Source organism: Larimichthys crocea, chromosome XIII (genome assembly GCF_000972845.2).
Source record: "Larimichthys crocea isolate SSNF chromosome XIII, L_crocea_2.0, whole genome shotgun sequence".
Lineage (NCBI taxonomy): Eukaryota > Metazoa > Chordata > Actinopteri > Sciaenidae > Larimichthys > Larimichthys crocea.
In genome coordinates this window covers 39,240,735-39,262,836 of record NC_040023.1, presented here as the reverse complement: position 1 = coordinate 39,262,836, position 22,102 = coordinate 39,240,735, and the positions used below count along the sequence as shown (strand labels likewise).

The 22,102-nt window shown below is 43.7% G+C and overlaps 1 protein-coding gene across 2 annotated transcripts; it reads left to right on the top strand.

Moving 5' to 3' along the window:
• Positions 1-1,528: 1,528 nt before the first annotated feature.
• On the top strand, positions 1,529-21,989 carry pum1 (pumilio RNA-binding family member 1). 2 transcript variants are annotated; one of them, XM_027286035.1, is made up of 23 exons: positions 1,529-1,818; positions 5,345-5,517; positions 6,775-6,897; positions 7,320-7,388; positions 8,603-8,705; positions 9,511-9,704; positions 9,969-10,141; positions 10,255-10,519; positions 10,635-10,728; positions 11,781-11,879; positions 11,980-12,122; positions 12,548-12,686; positions 12,800-12,934; positions 13,291-13,590; positions 13,686-13,928; positions 15,192-15,462; positions 16,768-16,897; positions 17,131-17,265; positions 17,872-18,009; positions 18,676-18,801; positions 19,004-19,125; positions 19,250-19,442; positions 20,245-21,989. In XM_027286035.1, exons 2-23 carry the CDS (start codon positions 5,356-5,358, stop codon positions 20,374-20,376), a joined length of 3,489 nt encoding a protein of 1,162 aa, XP_027141836.1. In that variant the 5' UTR covers positions 1,529-1,818; positions 5,345-5,355; the 3' UTR covers positions 20,377-21,989. The 2 variants fall into 2 exon arrangements, with proteins under 2 accessions (XP_027141836.1, XP_027141835.1); XM_027286034.1 differs by having other exon boundaries at positions 1,530-1,818; positions 8,600-8,705.
• Positions 21,990-22,102: the final 113 nt, after the last annotated feature.

Genomic DNA, 22,102 nt, shown 5'->3' with positions numbered 1-22,102 from the left:
TGGATTATTTTTTGGCAGATTAGTTCAGAAGATTATATGAATAATGCATGAGCTGATAATGTACAATGAGGGTTTAATTTGCCGAAAATAATTTGATGCGTTTTAAAGAAAGACAGCCAAAAATTCCATTCCAAAAATAGCACTATGATATTCACAAAGGGAGTCATTTTATACCTGCAGTGCAAAATAATGAGCTCTCTGTGTATTAAGTTGATATTCTACGATGAAAAGATCCTCCACTATGACAAATGGCACTGTGACCTACTTGCTTATTGTTTATATTTATAAAAAGTATCTTTCATTACACATAAAAATGTTTACTCAGAGTTTAACTCAGTAATAAGTAATGTCTTATTCATTCTAGTTCGTTTTTAGCATGTTTTGATCTGCCAGCAAAGAAAAATAAAATGACCATAACGCGGTACAACAAATAAAAAATGCAATACAGAAATAAACAACTACTAAAAAATGATGCATGTGGGACTTCGTCTACAAAGAGAAGGGGGGTGCATACAGAGAAATATTTTTATTTTATACTTCATATCTAGACCTTTTGTGGTGCATTTTCTTATTTTCATCTTACATCTTCTGTGATATAATGATGTAATAGCAGTAGTGTTAAACAGGACTGCATTATAGTGAGAGATATTTTTAATATTATGGCTATCTCATTTTACATACATGAGAGGGCCATAATATTAGAACACCTCTTAATATAACAGTCCTGTACAACAACAGCACCCACTAAGACCTCAATAACATACATAGTATATAAGTAGGTTAATTACCTAAAAGTAAAATTAAATAAAAGTATTATTTATGTCAGAGTTGTTGAATTGGATCACATTGGGTTGTACCTAATAAAGTGGCCATCTGTGTATATACAGTATATCTTGCCTCAACTTGTATGTTGGCATGAAATTAATACATACACACTTTATATGCATGCTTTACACTTATGCTATAGGCTGGTAAACATGCCATCCATTTATTATGATCTATCCTAAAAGTCTCCATATGATTATCATAGGTTTTCTTAAAGGGCTGCCATAATCTAGGTGCATTACGTCATCCACACACCGGTTTGGGACAGTCTTCCCTCCGGTCTGCAGACTCGGGGTCGCCACTGGCACATTTCCAAAAAGCCAAAGGGGTATTTTTGTTGTTTGGGCCACACGCTCCCCCTTTTTCACACCGTCCACTTACATTCCGGAGGGGTAACGGAGCGTCCAGCAGCCACACACACACACACACACACACGGGCGGACCGTCTGGCGCAGCACGTTGCCATGGCTGCCAAGCACCCCGTTACCGTAGAGACCCCGGAACATTGTGTACAGTCCACCCTCGACGAGATCACGTATCACGCCCCTATATAATGTTAGATAATTATATTTAGTATGCTTTATTTTTAAGCACTTATGTAATGTGGTTAAATATAAACACAATGTTGTTGTGATATTTGTAATAAATCGGTTAGTTTTGGTAGTTTATTTTGGTGATGTCAGGTGAACGTTTAATAAAAAAAATTAAAAAATTCATTAACAAGTACTGTGAATGGAATCAAAATAACCCCCCGTTATAAACACAGCCCACAGTACAAGCAGACTACACACTCGCATAACAAAGGGACCGGGCCGGTGTGGCCCTCCCTCCCCTCCCGGTTGGCGCAATGAACCGCACGCTCTCTCTCATCCCTTCCCGTCATGCAGCGCTCTTGCCTGCTCCTCCGTCGAGCCGCCATGTTGTCGGAGTGAAAGCCTGGGGTGTCAGAGAGAAACTGGGGCCGAAATCCGCGACCATCCACCCTCTCCGCCGGTGAGTACCACCGCCTCACCGGTCCCGGTAGCACTGGGTGTTGTTTATTCACGCGTCGGTGCGGGTATTGTTGTCGTGGCGGCTCTGAGAGGCGGCTAAAGAGGAGTATTTCGTGAGGCAGTAGCGGCTGCCTCCCTTTCTGCTGCTTGCCTCCTTCCTCCCGTTGTGTCGGTCTTCCGCTCTTAGACAGCTCTCGGGCCTTTGTTAGCATCCGCGTCACGGGGACCCGTGGGGGCTGCAAGGTCGGCAGACAGGTAGAGACCCCCTCAGGTGTTTATTAATAACAAAACGACGGTGTTAGGGCACCGGTGTCGCTCTTAAAAAACATTGTCTGGAGCCCGTGTTTGGTCACCGGTTCGCCCGGGCTGAGCTTGCATCAGGAGGCCGTGTTATTGTTGGTAGACACGGGCAGTGAACCCTCCATAACAGATCCTAGGGTGAGTGGACGCGGATGCATGAAAACGAACACCCCCCATCCCCGGTAACCACGACGACTGCTTTCACGTAGCTTCTCTATATTCCCTTTCGTTTTGATGTGTCATGTCTGTTCAGGAGGGAAATGTTTGGTCTGTGTTTCAGACACCTAACGTTATCTCGTGCTAGCTGCAGGTTGCCTGCTCGTATTGTCACACCCCTTGTCTGTGCCCGGTATGCGGTGGATTGATCCCCCGGTATTGAATCATGATTAACCCAGTTCGGTTATGGGACACAGTTCCTGTTTCCGTGTGCTACAAGTTGAACTTGTAACATAACAAGCCGTGTGCGCCTCGCTCAGGGGGACGGCCACTGTGTTGTGGATTTCCGGGTGTTTTCTGTACCTGATGTCGAGCGGCAGCAGCAGCAGCAGAGGAATAAAGAGTTAACATTTCCTTGTAGCTGACTCAAGAGTGCAGCAGGAAAACAAACGCATGAGTACATATGTGAATAATCACTTTGGCAGGCTGGTTTGTTTTCATCTCCTTTTTTTTTGGAAGGGGGGGGACAGTTGAGCCGGTCAGCTTGTGGTTTTTGTCTTCATGGAGGTGGTGTGTGTGTGTGTGTGTGTGTGTGTGACAGTGGTTGGAGCAGGGCTTCTTGAGAGAAAGCTGCATGCTGTTTGAAGATTCATACTGTCAGACAGACTCTGGCAAAGTTAATTACTGTATATAGCTCAGTGTAAAAAAGAAGTGCTTGTAATTTCCTCATGGCCTGTAGGGACACTAATGTGAAACTGGTAATTTTAACACAGATTAGAGCTTGTCGGATAAAGAGAGGTTGTAAAAAAAATACAAATTATATCCCTCTGACTGCTTGGAAACCACAAAAGGTTTGTCGTGCCCGACGTTGACCACGACCACCAAACAGATCGGTCCTCGCACACTACATACTTTAGGGGTTTATCATCGTCCCGCCACACTGAAACCTGGGTTACATGTCAGAAGGAAAAACAAAATAAGGAACACCAGTTTCTCTCAAATTTCTTGGCTGATAATGTTAGTAATATTTAAATCTTTCATTTACACAATACACTTACAGGTAGTGTAAGTTTATTACAGTTAATATCACTTCATTTGGCTTGATCATAGTCTATTGGGCAATGTAGCTTGTGGTACATCTGAACTGTATTGTTACACTCAATATTTTGTCCAACACATTTTATATCAGTGAGATTAGACTAAATATTAGAACCACGTCTGAGTATGATGGCGTTCATTTCAAAAGCACCACAAGCAGCAGCCTCCCAACATGATCTTAAAGTTAAATTAAAGTTGAATATTTTATTTGAGCTTGTACCTAATAAACTGGAGTGTGTACTCTTCTGGCAGGTGCGACAGTGTGAACTTCTGCTGTCATGCGCAACCCACCTCAAGTCAGACATAATAACCAGATTTCTGTGGATAGAACACATCAAACCAGAGAAGTTTAACCAAATTGTGACTGATCTGTAGATCACACTTATGTGTTCTTGTTCTTGAACTTTTTTTTTATCTCTATGATGTGTTTTACTGGAGTTAGTCACATACAGAAGCCCAGCAAAGTTTAAAGTGTCTACCTATATCTGCGCTCACAGTAAAGTGGGTGGGTCAGCAGGTAAATCACCTGCCTCCAGGCTAGTAAAGCGATTCTCTAGTTTATACCTGTGACCGATTCAAGCTTTAATTGCAGGTTGCTTTGCTTGAAGATTGTTATTGTTGTTCGTTATATGGCTGCAGCTTCCACTGCGTTCTTTAGAAGTGTTCATTTAAGGTATAATTAGTTTGGTATTTACATGAAATAATATTTTAATTTGTGCCGTGTGACAGAATGATGGCAGTCTACATTGAAATAACACATTACATCAGTTAATTGTATTAATTAGACTACTTTCAATTAAAGAGGGACTGACTACAAAGCGCTGCTGTAGTGGTGAAAATATCTGTACTCCTCTGTGGTAGTTTTGGGACGTCCTTTATTAGGCACTCCTGCTTATAACTAATGTATTTATAACCATCTGCAACAAATCCCAGCTTTATGAATGTTGAATATTTTAGAGAGGTGTTGATTCAACTTTTATGGTTATCTTTGAGGTTGTAGTTTGTTAGTTTTGAGTTGCACTTGTAATTTTTGAGTCTACCCTCACTGATATAAATCAGATGGACAAAGCATTAGAAACACATTAACCCTCATAAACACAGTTTTTATTGCAATGCAGTAGACCGCTCTCGTTTTAGATAAGTGATAAACAGAGTGTAGTTTGATATTAAAACCAGTTCAAGCTCCAGTGTTTAAGATGGTTTTTGCATCTCTGGTGTGGTCTGAAGTTGTTTATTCTAATATGATTACACGGTGCATACTGGGCTGTGTTGAAGGATTTATAGAGCAGCAACAGTGACTCTGAACTTTGATCATAAAGCTTTTGGAATTGGAAAATCATTAGACGACCCATTTGTTTAGTCCATATTTCGCCTGCTGTCACCACTTCACCAAGTACGGTTCTAAAACCTGGGTCATAGTTTCTTTGTCGTGATTCAGTCTTCTTTTAAACATTAGCTAGTACAATGTGAGCCAGCGCGAGGGCCGTACATAGTTACACTTTTGACCTAGACCTTTGCACGTCTGCAAATTTAAAACAAGGTTCAGTTCCCAGTTTTAATAGGTACACCTCCATTAATGCACAACACACACGCAGCTCTGCAATATTGCAAAGTTTGCAATGTTCATTTCTGTTGTTGGAGAGGTGTTGATTTAACTTTGTGGTCATTCTGCAGACCATACTTTGTGGTGCTTTTCTGCTGTGTTATGATGAAAGGTGCTCTGTCTGCTCTGTTATCGGCATGGAGCAGATTTGCTTTTTAAATTTTGGGACAGATTTTATTGCAGGCGAGTTGTTTTAGACTCATTTCAGGAAGGTGAACCTAATAAACTGGCAGCTGAGTGCAGGGCATCCATCCTGAGGGAATAAATGTGTGTGAAACCAGTCAGAGCTTGTCCAACATTCAGTTTGCTCAATGTATTGACCCATTACGCCATTGTTTGTATGTGACAGATGTGTTTCTCTCCTGGACAGGCTGTGGTGGAATGAGCAGTGTGTGTGTGTTGAAGAGGAAAGCAGTGCTCTGGCAGGATTCATTCAGCCCCCACCATAGAACTACATCTCCCAGCATGCCCGTGGTGCTGAGCAGCGGAGGACATGCCCCTCCAACTGGGCAGACCCCTCAGGCCACACCCCCCAGCCAGCAGGTAAAACCCACCACCTTGACATTTCATTCATGGACAAACAAAACAACATGAAACACGTAGACTGGTTACAGCCGGTAACAGTCTGTGAGTGTCGGAGTGTCCGTTTAGTTTAGTTTATTAGCTAAGCTTTGCAAACTAATGAAAACCAGAAAATGACTCCAAACAGCTTTGGAAGGTTGTTGTCTGTTGTCTGCCTAATGCTAGTTACTATCCCAGCTCATACAGTTATAATCATAGTGAAATATATAGCTGGCATCATTAATACGGTAAATGCCAGTCATAAGGGAGAACTGGGAGAGCATCTCGTCTCGACAAAGAACAGTGAATCAGATTGAATCTGTGTTGAATTTTGGCATCTTTATGTCTGTCAAACACGCTCGAGCTGTCTGACTTCGCTTATGAGATCTATTTGACGGAATAGGTTAGAGCAACACCTGATAGTCACGGCCGTGTCTTTATTCTCCTGGTTGGTATTTTCAGCAAGCCAATCCAGGAAAAATAAGTCCAGTCCATCTAAGCAATAATTAAACCCGATTGAATGATGTCTCAGGAACCCGCATGCTTTGCATGCACGGCGATTGACCAATCCCAGCTGTCTGCGGTACGTGTTGACTGATTTCTTTAAAGGCGGCTTCTTCTTAGGAATTGTGTTTATCCTCAAAGTAAGTAAGCTCTGCCAGTAAAAAGAAAAGCTTCCTCCTATTGGGGAGTTTTTGAAGAAAGGATCGGCTACAAATACTTCAAACTACAGCGCCGTTTTGATGACAATGAAGAATTTTGATGCAGCTGCCAAATCTGGCCTCTCTAATGTGTGGTCATAAGGTTGGCAAAGATGCTTAGTGGAATTGTTTTCAATGACCTGGCAGAAAACGTCTTATTTCCACCTGGGATTTAACGTCCCAGCAGATTAATTATCTTTAAAAAATATTGAACAACTGTTATTCATCCAGGTTTTCTGCTAAGAGACCAGAAGAATAGGCTTTTGTCATAGCAGCACACAGGCTGTGGTGTAGTCCTGCTTAAAACCAATTCCATTAAATATATATATATATATATATTTTTGTATTTTGTTCTATCTGCTGACATTTCTTGTACATTCATGTTGATTCATGTTCCGGTTTTCTTTTGTTTGTTCTTTTTTTAAGTCAGCTGTCAGGCTATGCTTGCATGTCTCTAGTTGTTGTTCAGACACACTGTGCTTGTTCCTGTTGCCAGTAATTCCAGCATAATATGCACATCTGTGTATGTGTCTCCAAGGGTGTGGCGGGTGCTGGACGTTCCCAGGATGATGCCATGGTAGACTATTTCTTCCAGCGGCAGCACGGTGAACAGCCCGGCAAACATCGCTGGCCCACTGGAGACAACATCCATGACAGCCAGGTAAGTGTGTGTGTGTGTGTGTGTTGCACAAGCGGTGTTGTTGTTGTATTGTTATTGCTCGTTACAGAAACATTTCCACACAGAAGACTTGATTCGTTCTTAAAATTGATTGCTGTATAACTACCAAATCATCTGTTAGACGTGTTCAAATAATTAAAATCTCTGTTTTTAAGTGTGGGGGTTAAGGGATTTAATTAAAATTTGAAGTAGAAGCATCAGACACAAAGTAAAAGTTTTTAATTGATGCCAGTTTGAACAATCAAACTAGTCTTTTACATTTAATTTCCTACCTAAGGCAAAAACATAAATATATATGGGGATAATTACTTATCACAGGTAATTAAAGTTGACTTTACGTTTATGCATCAGTCGAGTATGGGAGACAACTTCTTTCCATGTCTCAATGGGCTCTCTGTCTGCAGGTGCGATCCATGGACGAGTTGAACCATGACTTCCAGGCTCTAGCCCTGGAGGGACGCACCATGGGAGAGGTGAGACATCACGGTTAATGGTCGGGGGGGTCACGTGTAGTCTAGAAGAACTTATGTGACAATGTAGCTTAAACAACTAAGCTGATGATGGAGCATTTGGGCTGTGGTGTGGTTACACACACGTGTTGGCACAGTTTTGTTTAACTCACTTGGATTTGGAAGGGTCAGAAGCTCCATGTCACAACACTTGACATGAAAATGGCTGCCCTGTATTTTGTGACTTGGGTGCCAAGCTGAATAGACACATGATAGATTTCCCACAGTGAGTCAAACCTGACTAACAGGAAATCCAGGGAACAAGAAGTGGATCAGTTCCTCTGAGCCGCAAGTACTGTGGACTTGTGTTGGCATTGTTTTTCCCGAATGAAAAGCTCTGAAAGATGAGAAGAGACTGGGCAGAGATGCGTTTTAATGGAAGTTGGCATTTACACACAGCCCATACTCAGTAATTCTGTTAACGTTGGACCAGTGCCTGCAATTGGCTTTGGCTCGCCGAACATGTTTCTGATGTGCGTTTGTTTGTGTCTCCTGTTAGACAAATATTGTTTGACTCTATTGAGATGTATTAACGTGTTTTTTTTGTTTTCACCTAGAAAAAGAAAATCAGTTTTAAACATATTTTAAGCCCCCATGCAACTGAGAGTTGTTGTTTCCTGTTGCCAGAAGATACTGATCACAGTAGTTTACAGAAACCCGGTCTTTTTATAGCCAGAAAGGTGCTGACTGCGATAGAAAGTGAACAGAGATATGTATGGAAGAACACAGAGGAGCTGTTTGCAAGATGCTAAAGTCCAAACACTTGGAGCTAATTAAAACGGTGTAAGATTATTGATTTTCTTTTTTCTTTTCAATTTTAAATACGTCCTAATTGTTTTCGGGTTGCTCTAAGACACACTGGCTTCATTTGTGTGGCAGTGTGTTATTTTGTTGTTGCTTCACTCCTCCAGTTAGACTGATGTGTACTTGTTTGTTTGGGGTGCAATCCGGGGTCAAAGTACTTCAAACAAATGTGTGTGTGTTCCTGGAAATCGTAATGCAGCCCTAGTGGTTTAATACACACATGCAGCAAAAAGGACGTTCTTGAGGTTAATAAGACTGAAGGACCTCTGCTCAGATGGATTTGTTTTTATTTTTCTCATTCTATGTAAACTTTTTTTTTAACCTTGTCTTTCCTCCCTCTGTTTCTCCTCTGTCGCCCTGTGTCTTTGCAGCAGCTGCTAACCGGTAAGAAGTTCTGGGAGACAGATGACTCTGGGAAGGATGGACCAAAAGGGATCTTTCTGGACCAGTGGAGGGACAGTGCATGGGGTGCCTCAGGTATATACTAGCCTTATGATAAGGTTGCAGACAGGCTGCAGGAATGTCTGATTCATTTTTACAAGCACGTCAAGAAACCACAGGAACAATCGGTGTCTGCTTTTTGAAAATATATATTTAGATTGCTGTCAGAATCCAAAGCAGACGTGGAGGTGAAATCACCTTTTTATTCTCCCAGATTTCTGGTGTATCGTATCAGTACAGTGCAGTCGGGCAGCAGCTTTTAGAGCTGTGGAGAAAGTGAGTGCCTCTGGTAGGCAGAATATTTCTATGACTTTGCCTTCAGGACAGTACAAGACAGTCATGTTTTCATAAAACCGTTGAAGTCTGCATCTGCCTACGTGCTGATGACTTATAGCTTAATCACATACATCATCCCGAGGTTTCTGACCCCCGTCCAAGAAGATAGCAAGATGGAAATTCTCTCAAAAAAAAGATATCTTGGCTCATAAAGGGGAAAACGCAGCTGTAGAAACAATTAGAAAAAATGAACAGAAAGCTGCAGTTTAAAGAAATTCAAAAGAGCGAGAATGTCTAATCCACCGATGAGATTATAATAAGAGAGACACAAAGGAAGTTTAATAAAAAGCATCCATAAATAGTTTTTAAATGGGAACAAATATCTAGTTAAGGGTCTTGGTGTTGGAAACTTCCAGACCTTTTCAGCTCAGTCTGACTTGTTGGGATGATGAAGTGTGACAGCTGAGGTTTATGTAGTTGACTATTGTCCTGTTAATGTTTATTAGATTAGCGTTATTCCCTGTGCATCAATGTTCTTCAACAGTCCTCATTCCTCTTGCATCAGATCACTCGGTGTCGCAGCCAATCATGGTGTCCCGTCGACCAGGGCAGGGTTTCCACGGTGGCGGTGAAGTCGGGGTGGGCTCTGTGATGTCACCGCGCTCCGAGAGTGGAGGGCTCGGAGTTAGCATGGTGGAGTACGTCCTCTCCTCCTCGCCAGCTGACAAACTGGATTCCTGCCTCCGAAAAGGACCCTATGTAAGAGTTTACTCTCTCTATGTCCATCAGTGTCCCATTCCTCATATATTTCCTCTTTGACTTTCATTCTCTTCTACATGACTGTTTTTTTTACTGTTTCTCCTCTGTCGGCCCAACATGTCTTTCACCTTGTTCATGTCAGTCTGTCCTCCCCCTCTGTACCTTTTTTACGTGTTTGCCATCTGTCACTGTCAGATTCTTAGCACCTCTGTGTCGCTGTTTTTCACTGCATCAGGTACATTTCTTGTCTCTCTCGTCACACAGGGGCAGAGGGATGGAGAGGTGGAGGAGGAGAAGAGGGAGAAGCCGAAAGCAACATTTGAGGCAGAGAAACTGAAAGAGTTGACAGAAGGTGAAGCTGATGTCATCGGCGACGTCATTAACCCCAACGGGCTGCCTGTGCAGAACGGCCTCGACGTCGACGTCAAAGAGTTCGGGTAGGACTCTGTGTGACACAGGGACACACATACTCACAACTTGAAATGCTTCTCACTTGAGAAACAACCTTTTAGATGTAAACTGAACTCCTCATCCTTCTTTACCCCTGCAGTCGTCCCCCAGGCAACATGCCGGCCCCTGGCCCCGAGGGTGACCTGCTTGGAGGTCCCGGAGGTGTAGGGGCTGAGGGCCTGACACCCCTGGGAGGTGGAGGAGGCCCCAAACCTCCTGAGGATTTCTCTGGCGTGGAACAAGGTGGTGTCACCATGGACCCCATGGAGTCTGTGATGGAGCCACTTCAGTTTGACTACAACTCCCAGATGCAGATGGACTCGGCGCCCACTGTTGGCTTATTTGATTACACCAACCAGCAGCAGGTTAGAGCGACGAGCAGAGAATCGCATATAAACGTTTATGACTGCTCTATAAGATTCGACACGAGTGGCACAGTGGCATTAAAATGTGATTCACCTGTCGTCGTGCTGTTTGCAGCTGTTTCAGAGAAACAACGCCCTAGCAGTGCAGCAGTTAACAGCAGCCCAGCAACAGCAGTACGCCTTGGCAGCAGCACAGCAGCCTCACATTGGTAAGACACACTGACAGTGTGCGTCTGTGCATTCATGGGTCTATGAGCAGGAGAACTGAATGTCAACATCTTTGTTTCTTGACTTTTTTTTTTTTTTTTTACTTTCATCTGACACATTTCCTCACCGTCGGTATAAATTAAAGGGAATTCTTTTAGCCCCCTTCATTCCTACTGATTTCTAACTTTAGTAATCATAGGATCACCACATGACGCCACACACAGCTTTATAACAGAATGGTGAAGCGCAAACATGATTTTACACACGACTCCATGTTATCAAAACCATTTATTTGAGAGTAAAGAAAACAAAGGTGAAATAGAGCCCAACCGATAAGGCAATCAGTCGATTTTGGCCCATTGCAGATCAGAGTATCGGTGTACCTGTTATCCAATATGTGCCGATATGAAAACATAATAGAAAGCAGCACAGAGAGGAGAGAAGAAGCTCAGCCCTCAGCAGTGTTAACTAGAACTGGTCGACAGTGTCCATGTGAAATTATTTAACACATTAGATACAACTATTTAATGTAAACAAATGACTTCATTAAAGAGTATTAAAGAAAGCAGTTGTCATAGTCACATGGGTGTAATATCAACACAGAAAAGGTGTATTTTCAGTCTGGCTCGACCAGCATATCGGTAATCTGAATTTTTCCCTCAAATCTTTTATCCGTATTGGTCTCAAAAGTCTATAATCTGAACTATCAGACCAAATCTTAGACTTAAACTGTCCCATGTTTCTGTTATTTGCAGGAGTTTCATACCTCTGTTGATCACAGGCTGCTACTGTGGTTACTAATTAACTCCGTTAAAATTTCTCAGGTTTCCTCGAATGCAAGTAATGCTTCAAAAGTCTTTTAAGAGTCACTGTGGTCATGTGCTAACCTCAAACCTCATTTATTGCTCAGTATTGACGTTTTAATTATGGATGTCCTGGCGTGGTTTTCATGTGCTCAAGCTTCATTCTAGACGTCTGTATGGATTTATTCCATGTATTATGTAAAACCTTTGGGCCCTGGTTCACCTTGTGTTCACCTCTATGTGTTCTTCAGGTCTGGCCCCAGCATTTGTGCCCAACCCTTACATCATCAGTGCTGCTCCACCAGGGACAGACCCCTATGCGGCTGGACTAGCAGCAGCAGCTACACTCGGTGAGACGCGTGTTTCGGATCCTGACCTCCTTCTCGTTGAGTAATTTTCCACATTAAATAGATGCCATCTCACCTGTATTTTATTTTTGTTTGCACCTAGGTCCGGCGGTTATGCCTCCCCAGTACTATGGTGTGACTCCCTGGGGCGTTTACCCCGCCAATCTTTTCCAGCAGCAGGCGGCTGCAGCCAACAACTCGGCCAATCAGCAGGCTGCAAACCAGGGCCAGCAGAACCAACAGCAGGTCAGTCGGTGCTTGCCAAAAAAACACTGGCAGGCTGATTGCCACTGACTGAAGATGTTTCTGTCAGGGCTCTCTTTAGGTGCCAGTTAAAGTACATTCAGTCTGAATGCTGCTCCACTTGGATCTATAAGCCGAAAACTCTTTGTAGTCTGTGTAGATTCGAAACCAATCAGCAGGAAATGTTTCATCCAACCGCTGCTTGTTGTTCACGCCTGATTTGTTCGTATGCTAATATGTAAGGAGTGCCACCATTTGTCTCTGTGTGTGAGCATTTAGTTTTAGACGTTAACTGCAGAGAATGAACATGATAGAAAGTTCTATCTACAGTACACCATGGGGTCTCTACACTTGAATTTAAGAGCATTGTTTTTGTAATTAATTTGCATATTTCGTGTGACAATGACAAATCTTTTCTCTTCTTTAAGGTGATGCGTGCTGGCGGCAACCAGCGACCTTTGACCCCCAGCCAAGGTCAGCAGGGTCAGCAGAACGACCAGCTGGTTGCAGCTGCAGCGGTCAACTCAGCTCTCGCCTTTGGGCAGGGTTTAGCAGCAGGAGTCCCCGGTGAGTACAACAGAAATGTCTTAGTTTATTGCTTCTGACAAAAACTGCCAACAAATTTCCACACATCTTTGTTAGTCTCCGAGGCTGAAACTCAATTTGTTTCTCTTTCTCAGGCTACCCAGTGCTGGCCCCCGCAGCCTACTATGATCAGACAGGCGCCCTGGTGGTCAACACTGGAGCTAGGAGCGGCCCTGTCCGCCTCATGGCCCCTGCCTCCGTCATCATATCTCCTTCCGCAGCACAAGCAGGTGAGACGGCAAACAGCGCATTGGTCCGAAATGCGGACGTCTCTGTCTGACGGGATGTCACGCACACAAAACAACGGCTTGCACGTTGTGGTCTTTTAAAAACATGTTCTGAATGTCCCGTTCATCCAGAGCATGTAATTAAGAGATTATGAGATTGTACCTTTTGAGTCTAGCCTCAGACGCTTACAAAGAGTTCCCAGGGTTCAGTGTTCAAGTTAGACCCTGGCTTCAAGAGAACTTGGGTTTACATGAATAGTAAAGGTGATGCAAAGAATTAAAATGTATCTCGTTAGGGCCAAATGATCACTCAGTTTGACCATTCACTGTTTATATTCTAAACCTGTTCCTCCCTCCAGTTGCAGCAGCAGCAGCCTCCGCCGGTGGTGCCAATGGTGGTCTGGGCGGCGGGGCCAACGGTCCATTTCGTGCCATGACATCCCAGCAGCCTCAGCAGCAGGGTGGACCTGGCGGCGCTCTCGGAGGAAGCTCCTTCTACGGATCCTCCTCCCTCAGCTCCTCCTCCCAGAGCTCTTCTCTTTTCTCACAAGGCTCTGGCCAGCCCGGACCAGGCTCTGCCTCTTTGGGCTTCAGCCAGCCCACCTCCTCCTCCCTCGGTGCCACGCTGGGGGCCACCCTGGGAGGCTTTGGCACTGCAGGTATGAATACAGCATTCCTGCAACGTCTTAAGTAATTAACGTCTCACTGTCCCTCCAGATACCATGAACTCATTTTGATCTTTGCCTCCCTCTAGTGGCCAACTCGAGCGGTGGCAGCGGTTCCAGACGGGACTCCCTGACAGGCAACAACGAGCTGTACAAACGCACGACCTCCAACCTCACCCCGATCGGTCACGGAGGCTTCTATAACGGCACCTTGGGCTTCAGTCCTTCCCCTGGCCCCGTGGGCATGCCCTTACCCAACCAGGGCCCCTCCCATTCCCTCACACCCCCACCTTCCCTGTCCAATCACAGCTCCTCATCCAACCTCAATCTCGGTAAGCGTGTTGGATTTGAAGTGCTTGAGATTTTCACTGTCATTGATTATGCTTTGTTCTACAGAAGTGGCATTTGAGTAGCTACTTTGTGACTCTGTGGAAAGTGCTGTAACACAAAGCCAGCGCTCTGTTTGCCACCAGCTATTGATATCACTTGGCATAATTTACTGCACCTGCCAGGTGATTGTTCCCGTAATCAAAAACTCTTGTTGAGACACAGCTTTAAAGACTCCACAGGAGCTATGTGCCCTAAAGAGATTTTAGTAGACCAGGTCGGTTTAGTCTTGTAGCCAAGGCATGTGCATTCATTTTGTAATGTTAGATGTCTATATGTTAACATTCACAGTTTAGGTAGGGTTACTAAACCTGTCCTGCCGAGCTTAAATCAACTGCTGTTTGACTTCACAAGATTTTCCTGAACTAAAAGGTCAAACGTGACGGCAGATCTGTGACACAACGGATTCCTTACTGGCTGAGAATTTTGTTGCTTCTTGTAAGTGTCCCATGATTGACAGTTGGCAGAGTCAAATATACCACGAACACTCAAAGGTGATGAAACAACAATCAAACAAAGTGACAGCGGCAAGTCAAGGCCTTGTAAAGACCGTGACGGATCACCTAGCTTTGGCAGTTTTCAAGTCTTCAGAGGTCTCAGACTACACAGATATGAGATGTAGTAAATAACACAAACTGTACAGTGAAGTTCAGGAAGTGTCAAAACTGGAATATTTGTGTATATTGTCATTTAAAAAGACAAGCATTGACTACCATCTGTTCAGTTGTTGGCTGATGATTCTTCCGTGTTTAACACAGTGCAGTCGAATATGTTAAAGGAAGCGTTAGTTTTTGACTATCAGAGAGGTTTAGTTAATCCATACGTGTACAAGAACTTCCTCTTTGTGTAGGCCAGCTTAATATTTGAGTCGATGCTGCCATCCAGTGCCATGTTTCTGTGCTGCATAGCTCTAATGTAATTTTTGGGACACCTCTCCAAAATGTAGTGCTGCAGTGTCATCAGTTTTAAAATGTAATCCACGTTAACCCATGCAAGTAATCACATTGACATTGGCCTGGTTTTACATTTACATTCGACTTTTTAAATAAATATTTAGCATGCCTTTCGTTATGTTTGATTTTCATTCGAGTCTTGTATTTCTTTAAGATTTCTTCTAATCCTGGAGCTTTCCTGCAGTCTGAGCACTGGCGTACTATTACCTATTGCAAGTTGTAACAATCACCTCACTATTCACTCTAACCCCGCAGGAGGCCTGACCAATGGCAGCGGGCGTTTCATCTCCGCAGCCCCGGGAGCAGAAGCAAAGTACCGCAGCGCCGCCAGCTCAGGCTCCTCCCTCTTTTCACCCAGCAGCCAGCTGTTCCCGTCGTCACGGCTACGCTACGGCATGTCAGATGTGATGCCGTCAGGCCGGAGCCGCCTGCTGGAGGACTTCAGGAACAACCGCTACCCCAACCTGCAGCTCCGAGACATCGCTGGCCACATCATGGAGTTCAGTCAGGACCAGCACGGCAGCAGGTACGCGCATATCACTTCAATCTTAAATACATGCGACAAAGATGCATCATTTTATGTTTGTTCCAGTTGGGTTTTAAAGGGGTACTCCAGCAATTTAATGCAGCACCTGCATAATTAAATGTCGAGAGTTGCAAGAGAGCGCTTACAAAAACATTTGATGCAGCAGAAGTTGAGATTTTGTGATTTATTTATTTTTTTTAGTCCTTAGTATGGGCTAAACTGGATCCACACATTTCTCATTATGCAGCTCGTCTTTAATCAAATCTCCGCTGACTGGTCTTTCAAACTTTCAATAATTTGCAGGAATCTGCAGGAATTTGGGTGAAAATTTTCTCCTCTTTAAACTCAAACTGAAATATCACTTGAATCATTTTCTCTGAGTCGACAAAGCTCCTCCAAAACAGGCAGAGCGCTTAAATCTCTGACGCTGTCAAAAATTCTGACGCATTCACCAAATCTTTGTAGAGGATGTCGGTTGAAGTGCCTCGCAGTGAGATCTGGGATCGTCATTTTCCGGCGATAACTTCAGATTTCACCACATTTCTCTCACAATTTGTCAACTTGAGTATAACTGTGTATAGAGGAGAGGCCTTAGGGCAGAGTGACTGTGAATTAAAATATGGATTTCAGTGAATGTGACAGGAATATTTCAGACACAAGTATTTATCCTGATAACAGAACAAACACTGATATGTCGCCATCTCTGCCTCTTTCTGTGATACAATCCAGAGATGTGCTAATTTGGGGGGCAGGGAGCCCTCGAGGCCACTCCGGGGTCCTGGTTTCTGGGTCTTGTCTGGGTTAAACCAGATGCAGACTTTTCCACTGAAATGATCTATTAATATGCCGTGACGTCCAGTCTGAAAAATCCCAGACACATTCTTTCCTCGGTCTCTTCAACATCCCGCTCCTTTTTTATCTCATCGCTTTTTTTTTTTTGCCTGGCACCCGTCACTTCACCTCACAGGATACTTGGCTTCATTCTCGTTTTATCTCCTTTAGCGCGACTGTTCCCTCAGGTTAGAGCTATAGGAACAGCTCCCCCTTTGTACATCTGTTTCACTTTATTGCTCTGTCACTGTCTGTTATGTTTCTTTGTCTTCAAGTTCATCCAAACTTTGCAAATCCCCTTCATATACTAAGTGGGTTTTAGAGCGCAGACTGCATACTTTCTCATGAGGCTTTTGTATATTACAAAAGCTAATGAAAATGAAGAATAACAAAACCACAAAGAACAAAGGTATCCGTGGAACATAATATAAAAGATATATGGTTGATATAATTCTTATCCTCTGTCTCTTAAAGGTTTATCCAGTTGAAATTGGAACGAGCCAGTTCGGCAGAGCGCCAGCTTGTCTTCAGTGAGATACTGCAGGCGGCCTACCAACTCATGGTGGACGTGTTTGGAAATTATGTCATCCAGAAGTTCTTTGAGGTGCGTTTTGAAAAGTCTGACCATTATCTTCAAAGTGTGCACAACCTGATCTGAGTCACCGAGCTCAGATTCATGGGGAAAATCTCCGTCAGTGATTCTCCAAAACTGCGCCTCGTTTTCATGCGCTTTATAGCCGCGTGAATGCGTAACATAGGTGCTATTGTCTCATGTATTATCAAATGGATTAGAGGATTAACAGGCTTATTTTTTTTTTTTATGTTTGCGTGTTTCAGTTTGGCAGCCTGGACCAGAAGCTGGCTCTTGCGGAGAGGATCCGAGGTCACGTGCTGTCGCTGGCCCTGCAGATGTACGGCTGCAGGGTCATTCAGAAAGCTCTGGAGTTCATCCCGTCTGATCAGCAGGTCATTGTAAGTACACTCAGAGTATCAACGCATATCGAACAGAAACAATAATTCAATCCTGAATCAAGCTGAATCGCTTGTGGAACACTAATTTCTGTTTATATATCAGAATGCCGCATCGATAAAGAGGCACACTCCTCAAGCTGAAATGGCATTTTTCATCTGCATTATGGGTTTTATGTTGGAGCTGCCTCGTGCAGCAGCAGGTTCCTCGCAGGCACTCTATCTTCAAAGATGAATGAGGCTAATGATAGCACAGTTTATATGCAAATGTTGACCTGCAGGTGGTAGGATTAATCTAGCTGAATATCAACAGGAAATAATTTTGCTTAACTTCAGTGGGTTTGGGAGAAAGGTAAAGATATGAGAGAGACAAAGAGAGTGAGAGAGGTATTCATCTCTCCTTAATGGACCTCAGTAGATTTCTCCAGGGCAGCTGTTCAAAGTCCGGTGTTATTTGTTGGGCTGAGAGCCACTGTGAAAAATGAAGGAGAGGCTGGAAAATGCTTTCAGGCAATATTTGACTTCGCACAAACAATTACATGTCCCTCTCCACATTCTCCCTCTTCCTCCGCCTCCTCTTTCTTCTCCTCCTCCCCCTCCTCCCTGCAGAGCGAGATGGTGCGGGAGCTGGACGGCCATGTGTTGAAGTGTGTGAAGGACCAGAACGGTAACCACGTGGTGCAGAAGTGTATCGAGTGTGTCCAGCCTCATGCGCTGCACTTCATCATAGACGCCTTTAAGGGACAGGTGGGTCCCCTCCTGTGCGTGTGCGCGCACACAGTAGTTCCACATTAGCACACACACACACACACACACACACACACACAGACTTGTCTGCACTTGCACACCGCCGCTTGCCTTGAGGCACCAAGCATATTGTCACCGCCAACGTACATAGACACACGTACTAGTCCTTTCTAGGGGGGACATGGTGTGTTGCCATGGCAACAGAAACCTCAGCCCAGTGGCAACAGCCATCTTCTATCCACCAGCTAAAATGTTACATTAGCATAAAGTGTTAAAAGGAAGATTTTGTGTGCGCGCACGCACGCGCCTTTTGTTGAGATACAAATTAAAGGTTACAGTTTTGAGGTGTCGCAGCGAGCCTCACTGATGTGAGGAGATTTTTGCCTCCCAGTCATTTGCATGTTAGGCAACAGCATGTTTTTCCACTTGATGGGTCAGATTTGTTTGCGTAGCTGTAAGGTTTCACCCTCCCCTCAGGGTTGGGCTGGGTGTGTGAAAGTATGCCAAGTATACCATTTGATGCTCCGCTCCAAGGGACTTTCTGCACCTTTTTTTGTTGTGTTTGAACAAAAGGTAAATTAGTGTCATGTTCAGCTCGCCGAGCTACACAGCTACTTTGTGCATGTGTTGAATAAGTAAAGACGTACAATTATGTGTGTCTCTCAGGTTTTTGCCCTCTCCACTCACCCTTACGGCTGCCGAGTCATCCAGCGCATTCTCGAACACTGCCTTCCTGAACAGACGCTGCCTATACTAGAGGAGCTCCATCAACACACAGAGCAGCTTGTGCAGGTAACACACACACACACACACAAACCAACACTCTCTTTCATCTTCCACCAGTTATCTTTTTCAGGCTGATGACGCCTCATCTTGGCTTAAACCAAGCTTCTCTCACTCCAGATTTTTGAAGCTGGCTGCATGTTTGATGTGTCGTCAGAGGCACCAGCTGGTGTCCTCACGCGTTTTAGTCAATGTGTTTTGTTTTATTTAGGACCAGTATGGCAACTATGTCATCCAGCACGTTTTGGAGCATGGGAGAGCTGAGGATAAGAGCAAGATAGTGGCTGAGATCAGAGGAAATGTACTGGGACTCAGCCAGCACAAGTTTGCCAGGTAAATTCCAGCACAGAGGCACACAAACAGAAAGCTCGCCGTCTTCCAAAGCCTTTCATCAAAAGCTTTTACTTTCATTTCTCCGGAATTTCAACCAGTCTTCTTTCTTTCTAAATGTGTCTAGCAACGTGGTGGAGAAGTGTGTGACCCATGCATCACGGGCGGAGCGGGCAGTGCTGATAGACGAGGTGTGCAGCCTGACTGAGGGCCCCCACAGTGCCTTATACACCATGATGAAGGACCAGTATGCCAACTACGTGGTGCAGAAGATGATCGACGTGGCCGAACCCACCCAGCGCAAAATCGTAATGCACAAGGTAAGAGGAGAGACGAGGGTCAAGATGCTGACAAACCTCTTCAAGAACAATGTTTATACTAGAATTATTCACAGGATTGGTATACATCTGTGACACTGTCTTGAGAAGAGGAGCACTCATTGTTACAACTGATTACTCATTTTATTTTCCCTTCATAGCAATCAAAACACGGTATTTGTGATTGCAGGGTTGGGAACAATAGATTGTATTATGAAGATGTTAAAGTTTAACCCTTTTATGATGATATGAGTAAGCGTTTGTTGGTTAGAAAACAATTTGTTCAGGCAGACTGTGGAGGTTTGACAGGTCTGATGGGATTGGGGGGCGTAGCGTGACATCCGGCTGCGGTTTATGGATCTGGTTCAACTTATCTGCTGCATGTTGCTGCTACAGCCATGATTAGACTGGTCAAAACTCAGTGATGTCTTAAACTAGTTTATTTTGACTGATACAAAGAAATTCAAAATTAAAATCCTACAAACGGAAAAAAATTTTAAAGCAGCAATTATCACAGCTTGACTTTTGTTTTGATTGAATAATTGTTTCAGGACTTACTCAGCCTTAAATATTGCTGAAGGGAAACAGGGTATGTCTCTTGTCGGCCCAGCTCTGCATTTACCTGCATCAATAAATCTAAGAGGTCACTGGTTCCCTAGGCAACAGCACTAAAGCTGACATAAGCACAAATTATTATTGATTTCTAAATCCGTTGGTGTTTGATGTTGACAAACAATATAGATTTTTTTCCTGTTGGGTGTTGTATCTGTTTTGAACACAACATGTGTGTGTTTGTCTGTGTCAGATCCGGCCTCACATTTCCACCCTGAGGAAGTACACGTATGGGAAACACATCCTGGCCAAGCTGGAGAAGTACTACATGAAGAACGGCGTTGACCTGGGTCCTCTCTGTGGGCCTCCTAATGGCATCATGTAAACCGACTGCCCTCTCCCTCCCCTCACCTTACCTTCTTAAAGCTGTCATGTCTACCACCCCCACCCCTCTTGTCTCTGTCTGACCCTTCAAAAGGCATCGTGCCCACTTTCCCTCCCTTTCCAAATCCTACTCACAGAGGACGTTGAGTACCCCTCATACTCCTGTTTCCATGACAACCCTTCGGGAGGAGCCTGTTGCTACAGGCAGCCTTAGTTTTTGTCAGATTATGTTGCCCCTCCCCCACCTGAGCCCAGGCCTACTGAACTGGGGGAGGGAGGGCAGGGAGTGGAGAGAGGTGAGACTTGTTCCACTCATCGCTCCACTCCCTCCTTATTTTTTTATTTTCATTTTTCTTTTCCATTTGTCTCTTCTTTTCTGATCAACTCAAAAATCATTTCACTTTTTGCTACTGCTGCACACACAATCCTAGTGTCCCCCTTTCTCCCCCTCTCCTCCTCCCATCCTAGCTATTTACCACTATGAGATGGAACGAGTATTTAATTTGTCTGACGTCACAGAATCATAGACGAACACACACACACAGACACACACACACACACACACACCATCAGCTAACCAGCAGACAGATCATTTAGCATGGGAGATTCGTTTTCTGGTCTTGCTTCTATAAATATAACGTGTATACTTGGTGTAGACCTTTGCATATATATATAAATATATATATAAAACTTTGTAGTTTTTCTGGTTTTTGATGTTGAATCTGTATCTATAATGTATCCTAGTAGTGACCACATACTTCTGACTGTATAATTGTACATTTGTAAACCCTTGTAATGTAAAAGTGCTTTACCACCCTTTTTGGTATGAGAAGAAAAAAAGAAAAAGCTCACTCTGGAAAAAAAAAATCTTAGAAAAAAAAAAAAACCTGTGCATTTCAGTGTATATTCTCACCTCCTTGGTTGTGACATATGAGTTGTTGTATATTGTAAATTGTAATATCAAATTTTTGTTTTGAAAAGCCCTTTCTATACAGCGTAGTACTTGTACAAAGATTCGCCACGCTTGGTTTTATCTTTATCTTGTCACTGCTTAACTTAAGACGTCGATCTCCCACTGACTCCCAATTGGACACGTTATGTTAGACTTAGTGGTGTCTTCTGGTTTATGTTGAAGGTTTTGTTTTTTTGACCTTTTTAAGATCTTTTTATAGGAATGCTTTACCCCCATGAAACGTGTCATGTGTATGGGTATGCTGGCTGGGTGGGAGGGAGAAATAACTTTTACTCATTTAACCCCCCCCTCCTCTCCCCTTGAATTACCCATGACTGTTTTCAGAGGGGTAAACCCATGGATTGTACAGAGGAGATTCTTGTGTTTTTTGGCATTTCTCTAGTGCTGTAAGTGCTGTATCATACTGTCTATGTCCTTTTGGGTGAGAGAGGCAGCCCGCCACAGCGCGGTGTACATTTGGAGCAGCCTTGTGTATATTTACTACGAGCACACCTGTAACCATATGTGTATAGTTAACAGAACCTGTGTATGCTTATTGCCTGGGCAACTATTTTTTGTAACTCCTGTTGTAGATTGTCTCTAAACAATTGTGTGATCTTTATTTTGAAACCAAACTGAACAAAAAAACTTTGAAAATTTAACCGTCTCAAGTGTGATTCATTGTATGTTGTATGTGCTCGCGCACAGTCGAGGGACAGCAGGCAGACTGCTGGTTTTATCTTTATTTTAAGTGTCTGCTGCGTGTGTATATATA

Bases quoted from the DNA above. Each gene is read 5' to 3' on its own strand.
- pum1 (XM_027286034.1), top strand. From the start codon at position 5,356: ATGAGCAGTGTGTGTGTGTTGAAGAGGAAAGCAGTGCTCTGGCAGGAT. The intron at 8,706-9,510 runs GTATATACTAGC...CTCTTGCATCAG, and splicing joins CAGTGCATGGGGTGCCTCAG to ATCACTCGGTGTCGCAGCCA. The intron at 10,142-10,254 runs GTAGGACTCTGT...TTACCCCTGCAG, and splicing joins GTCGACGTCAAAGAGTTCGG to TCGTCCCCCAGGCAACATGC.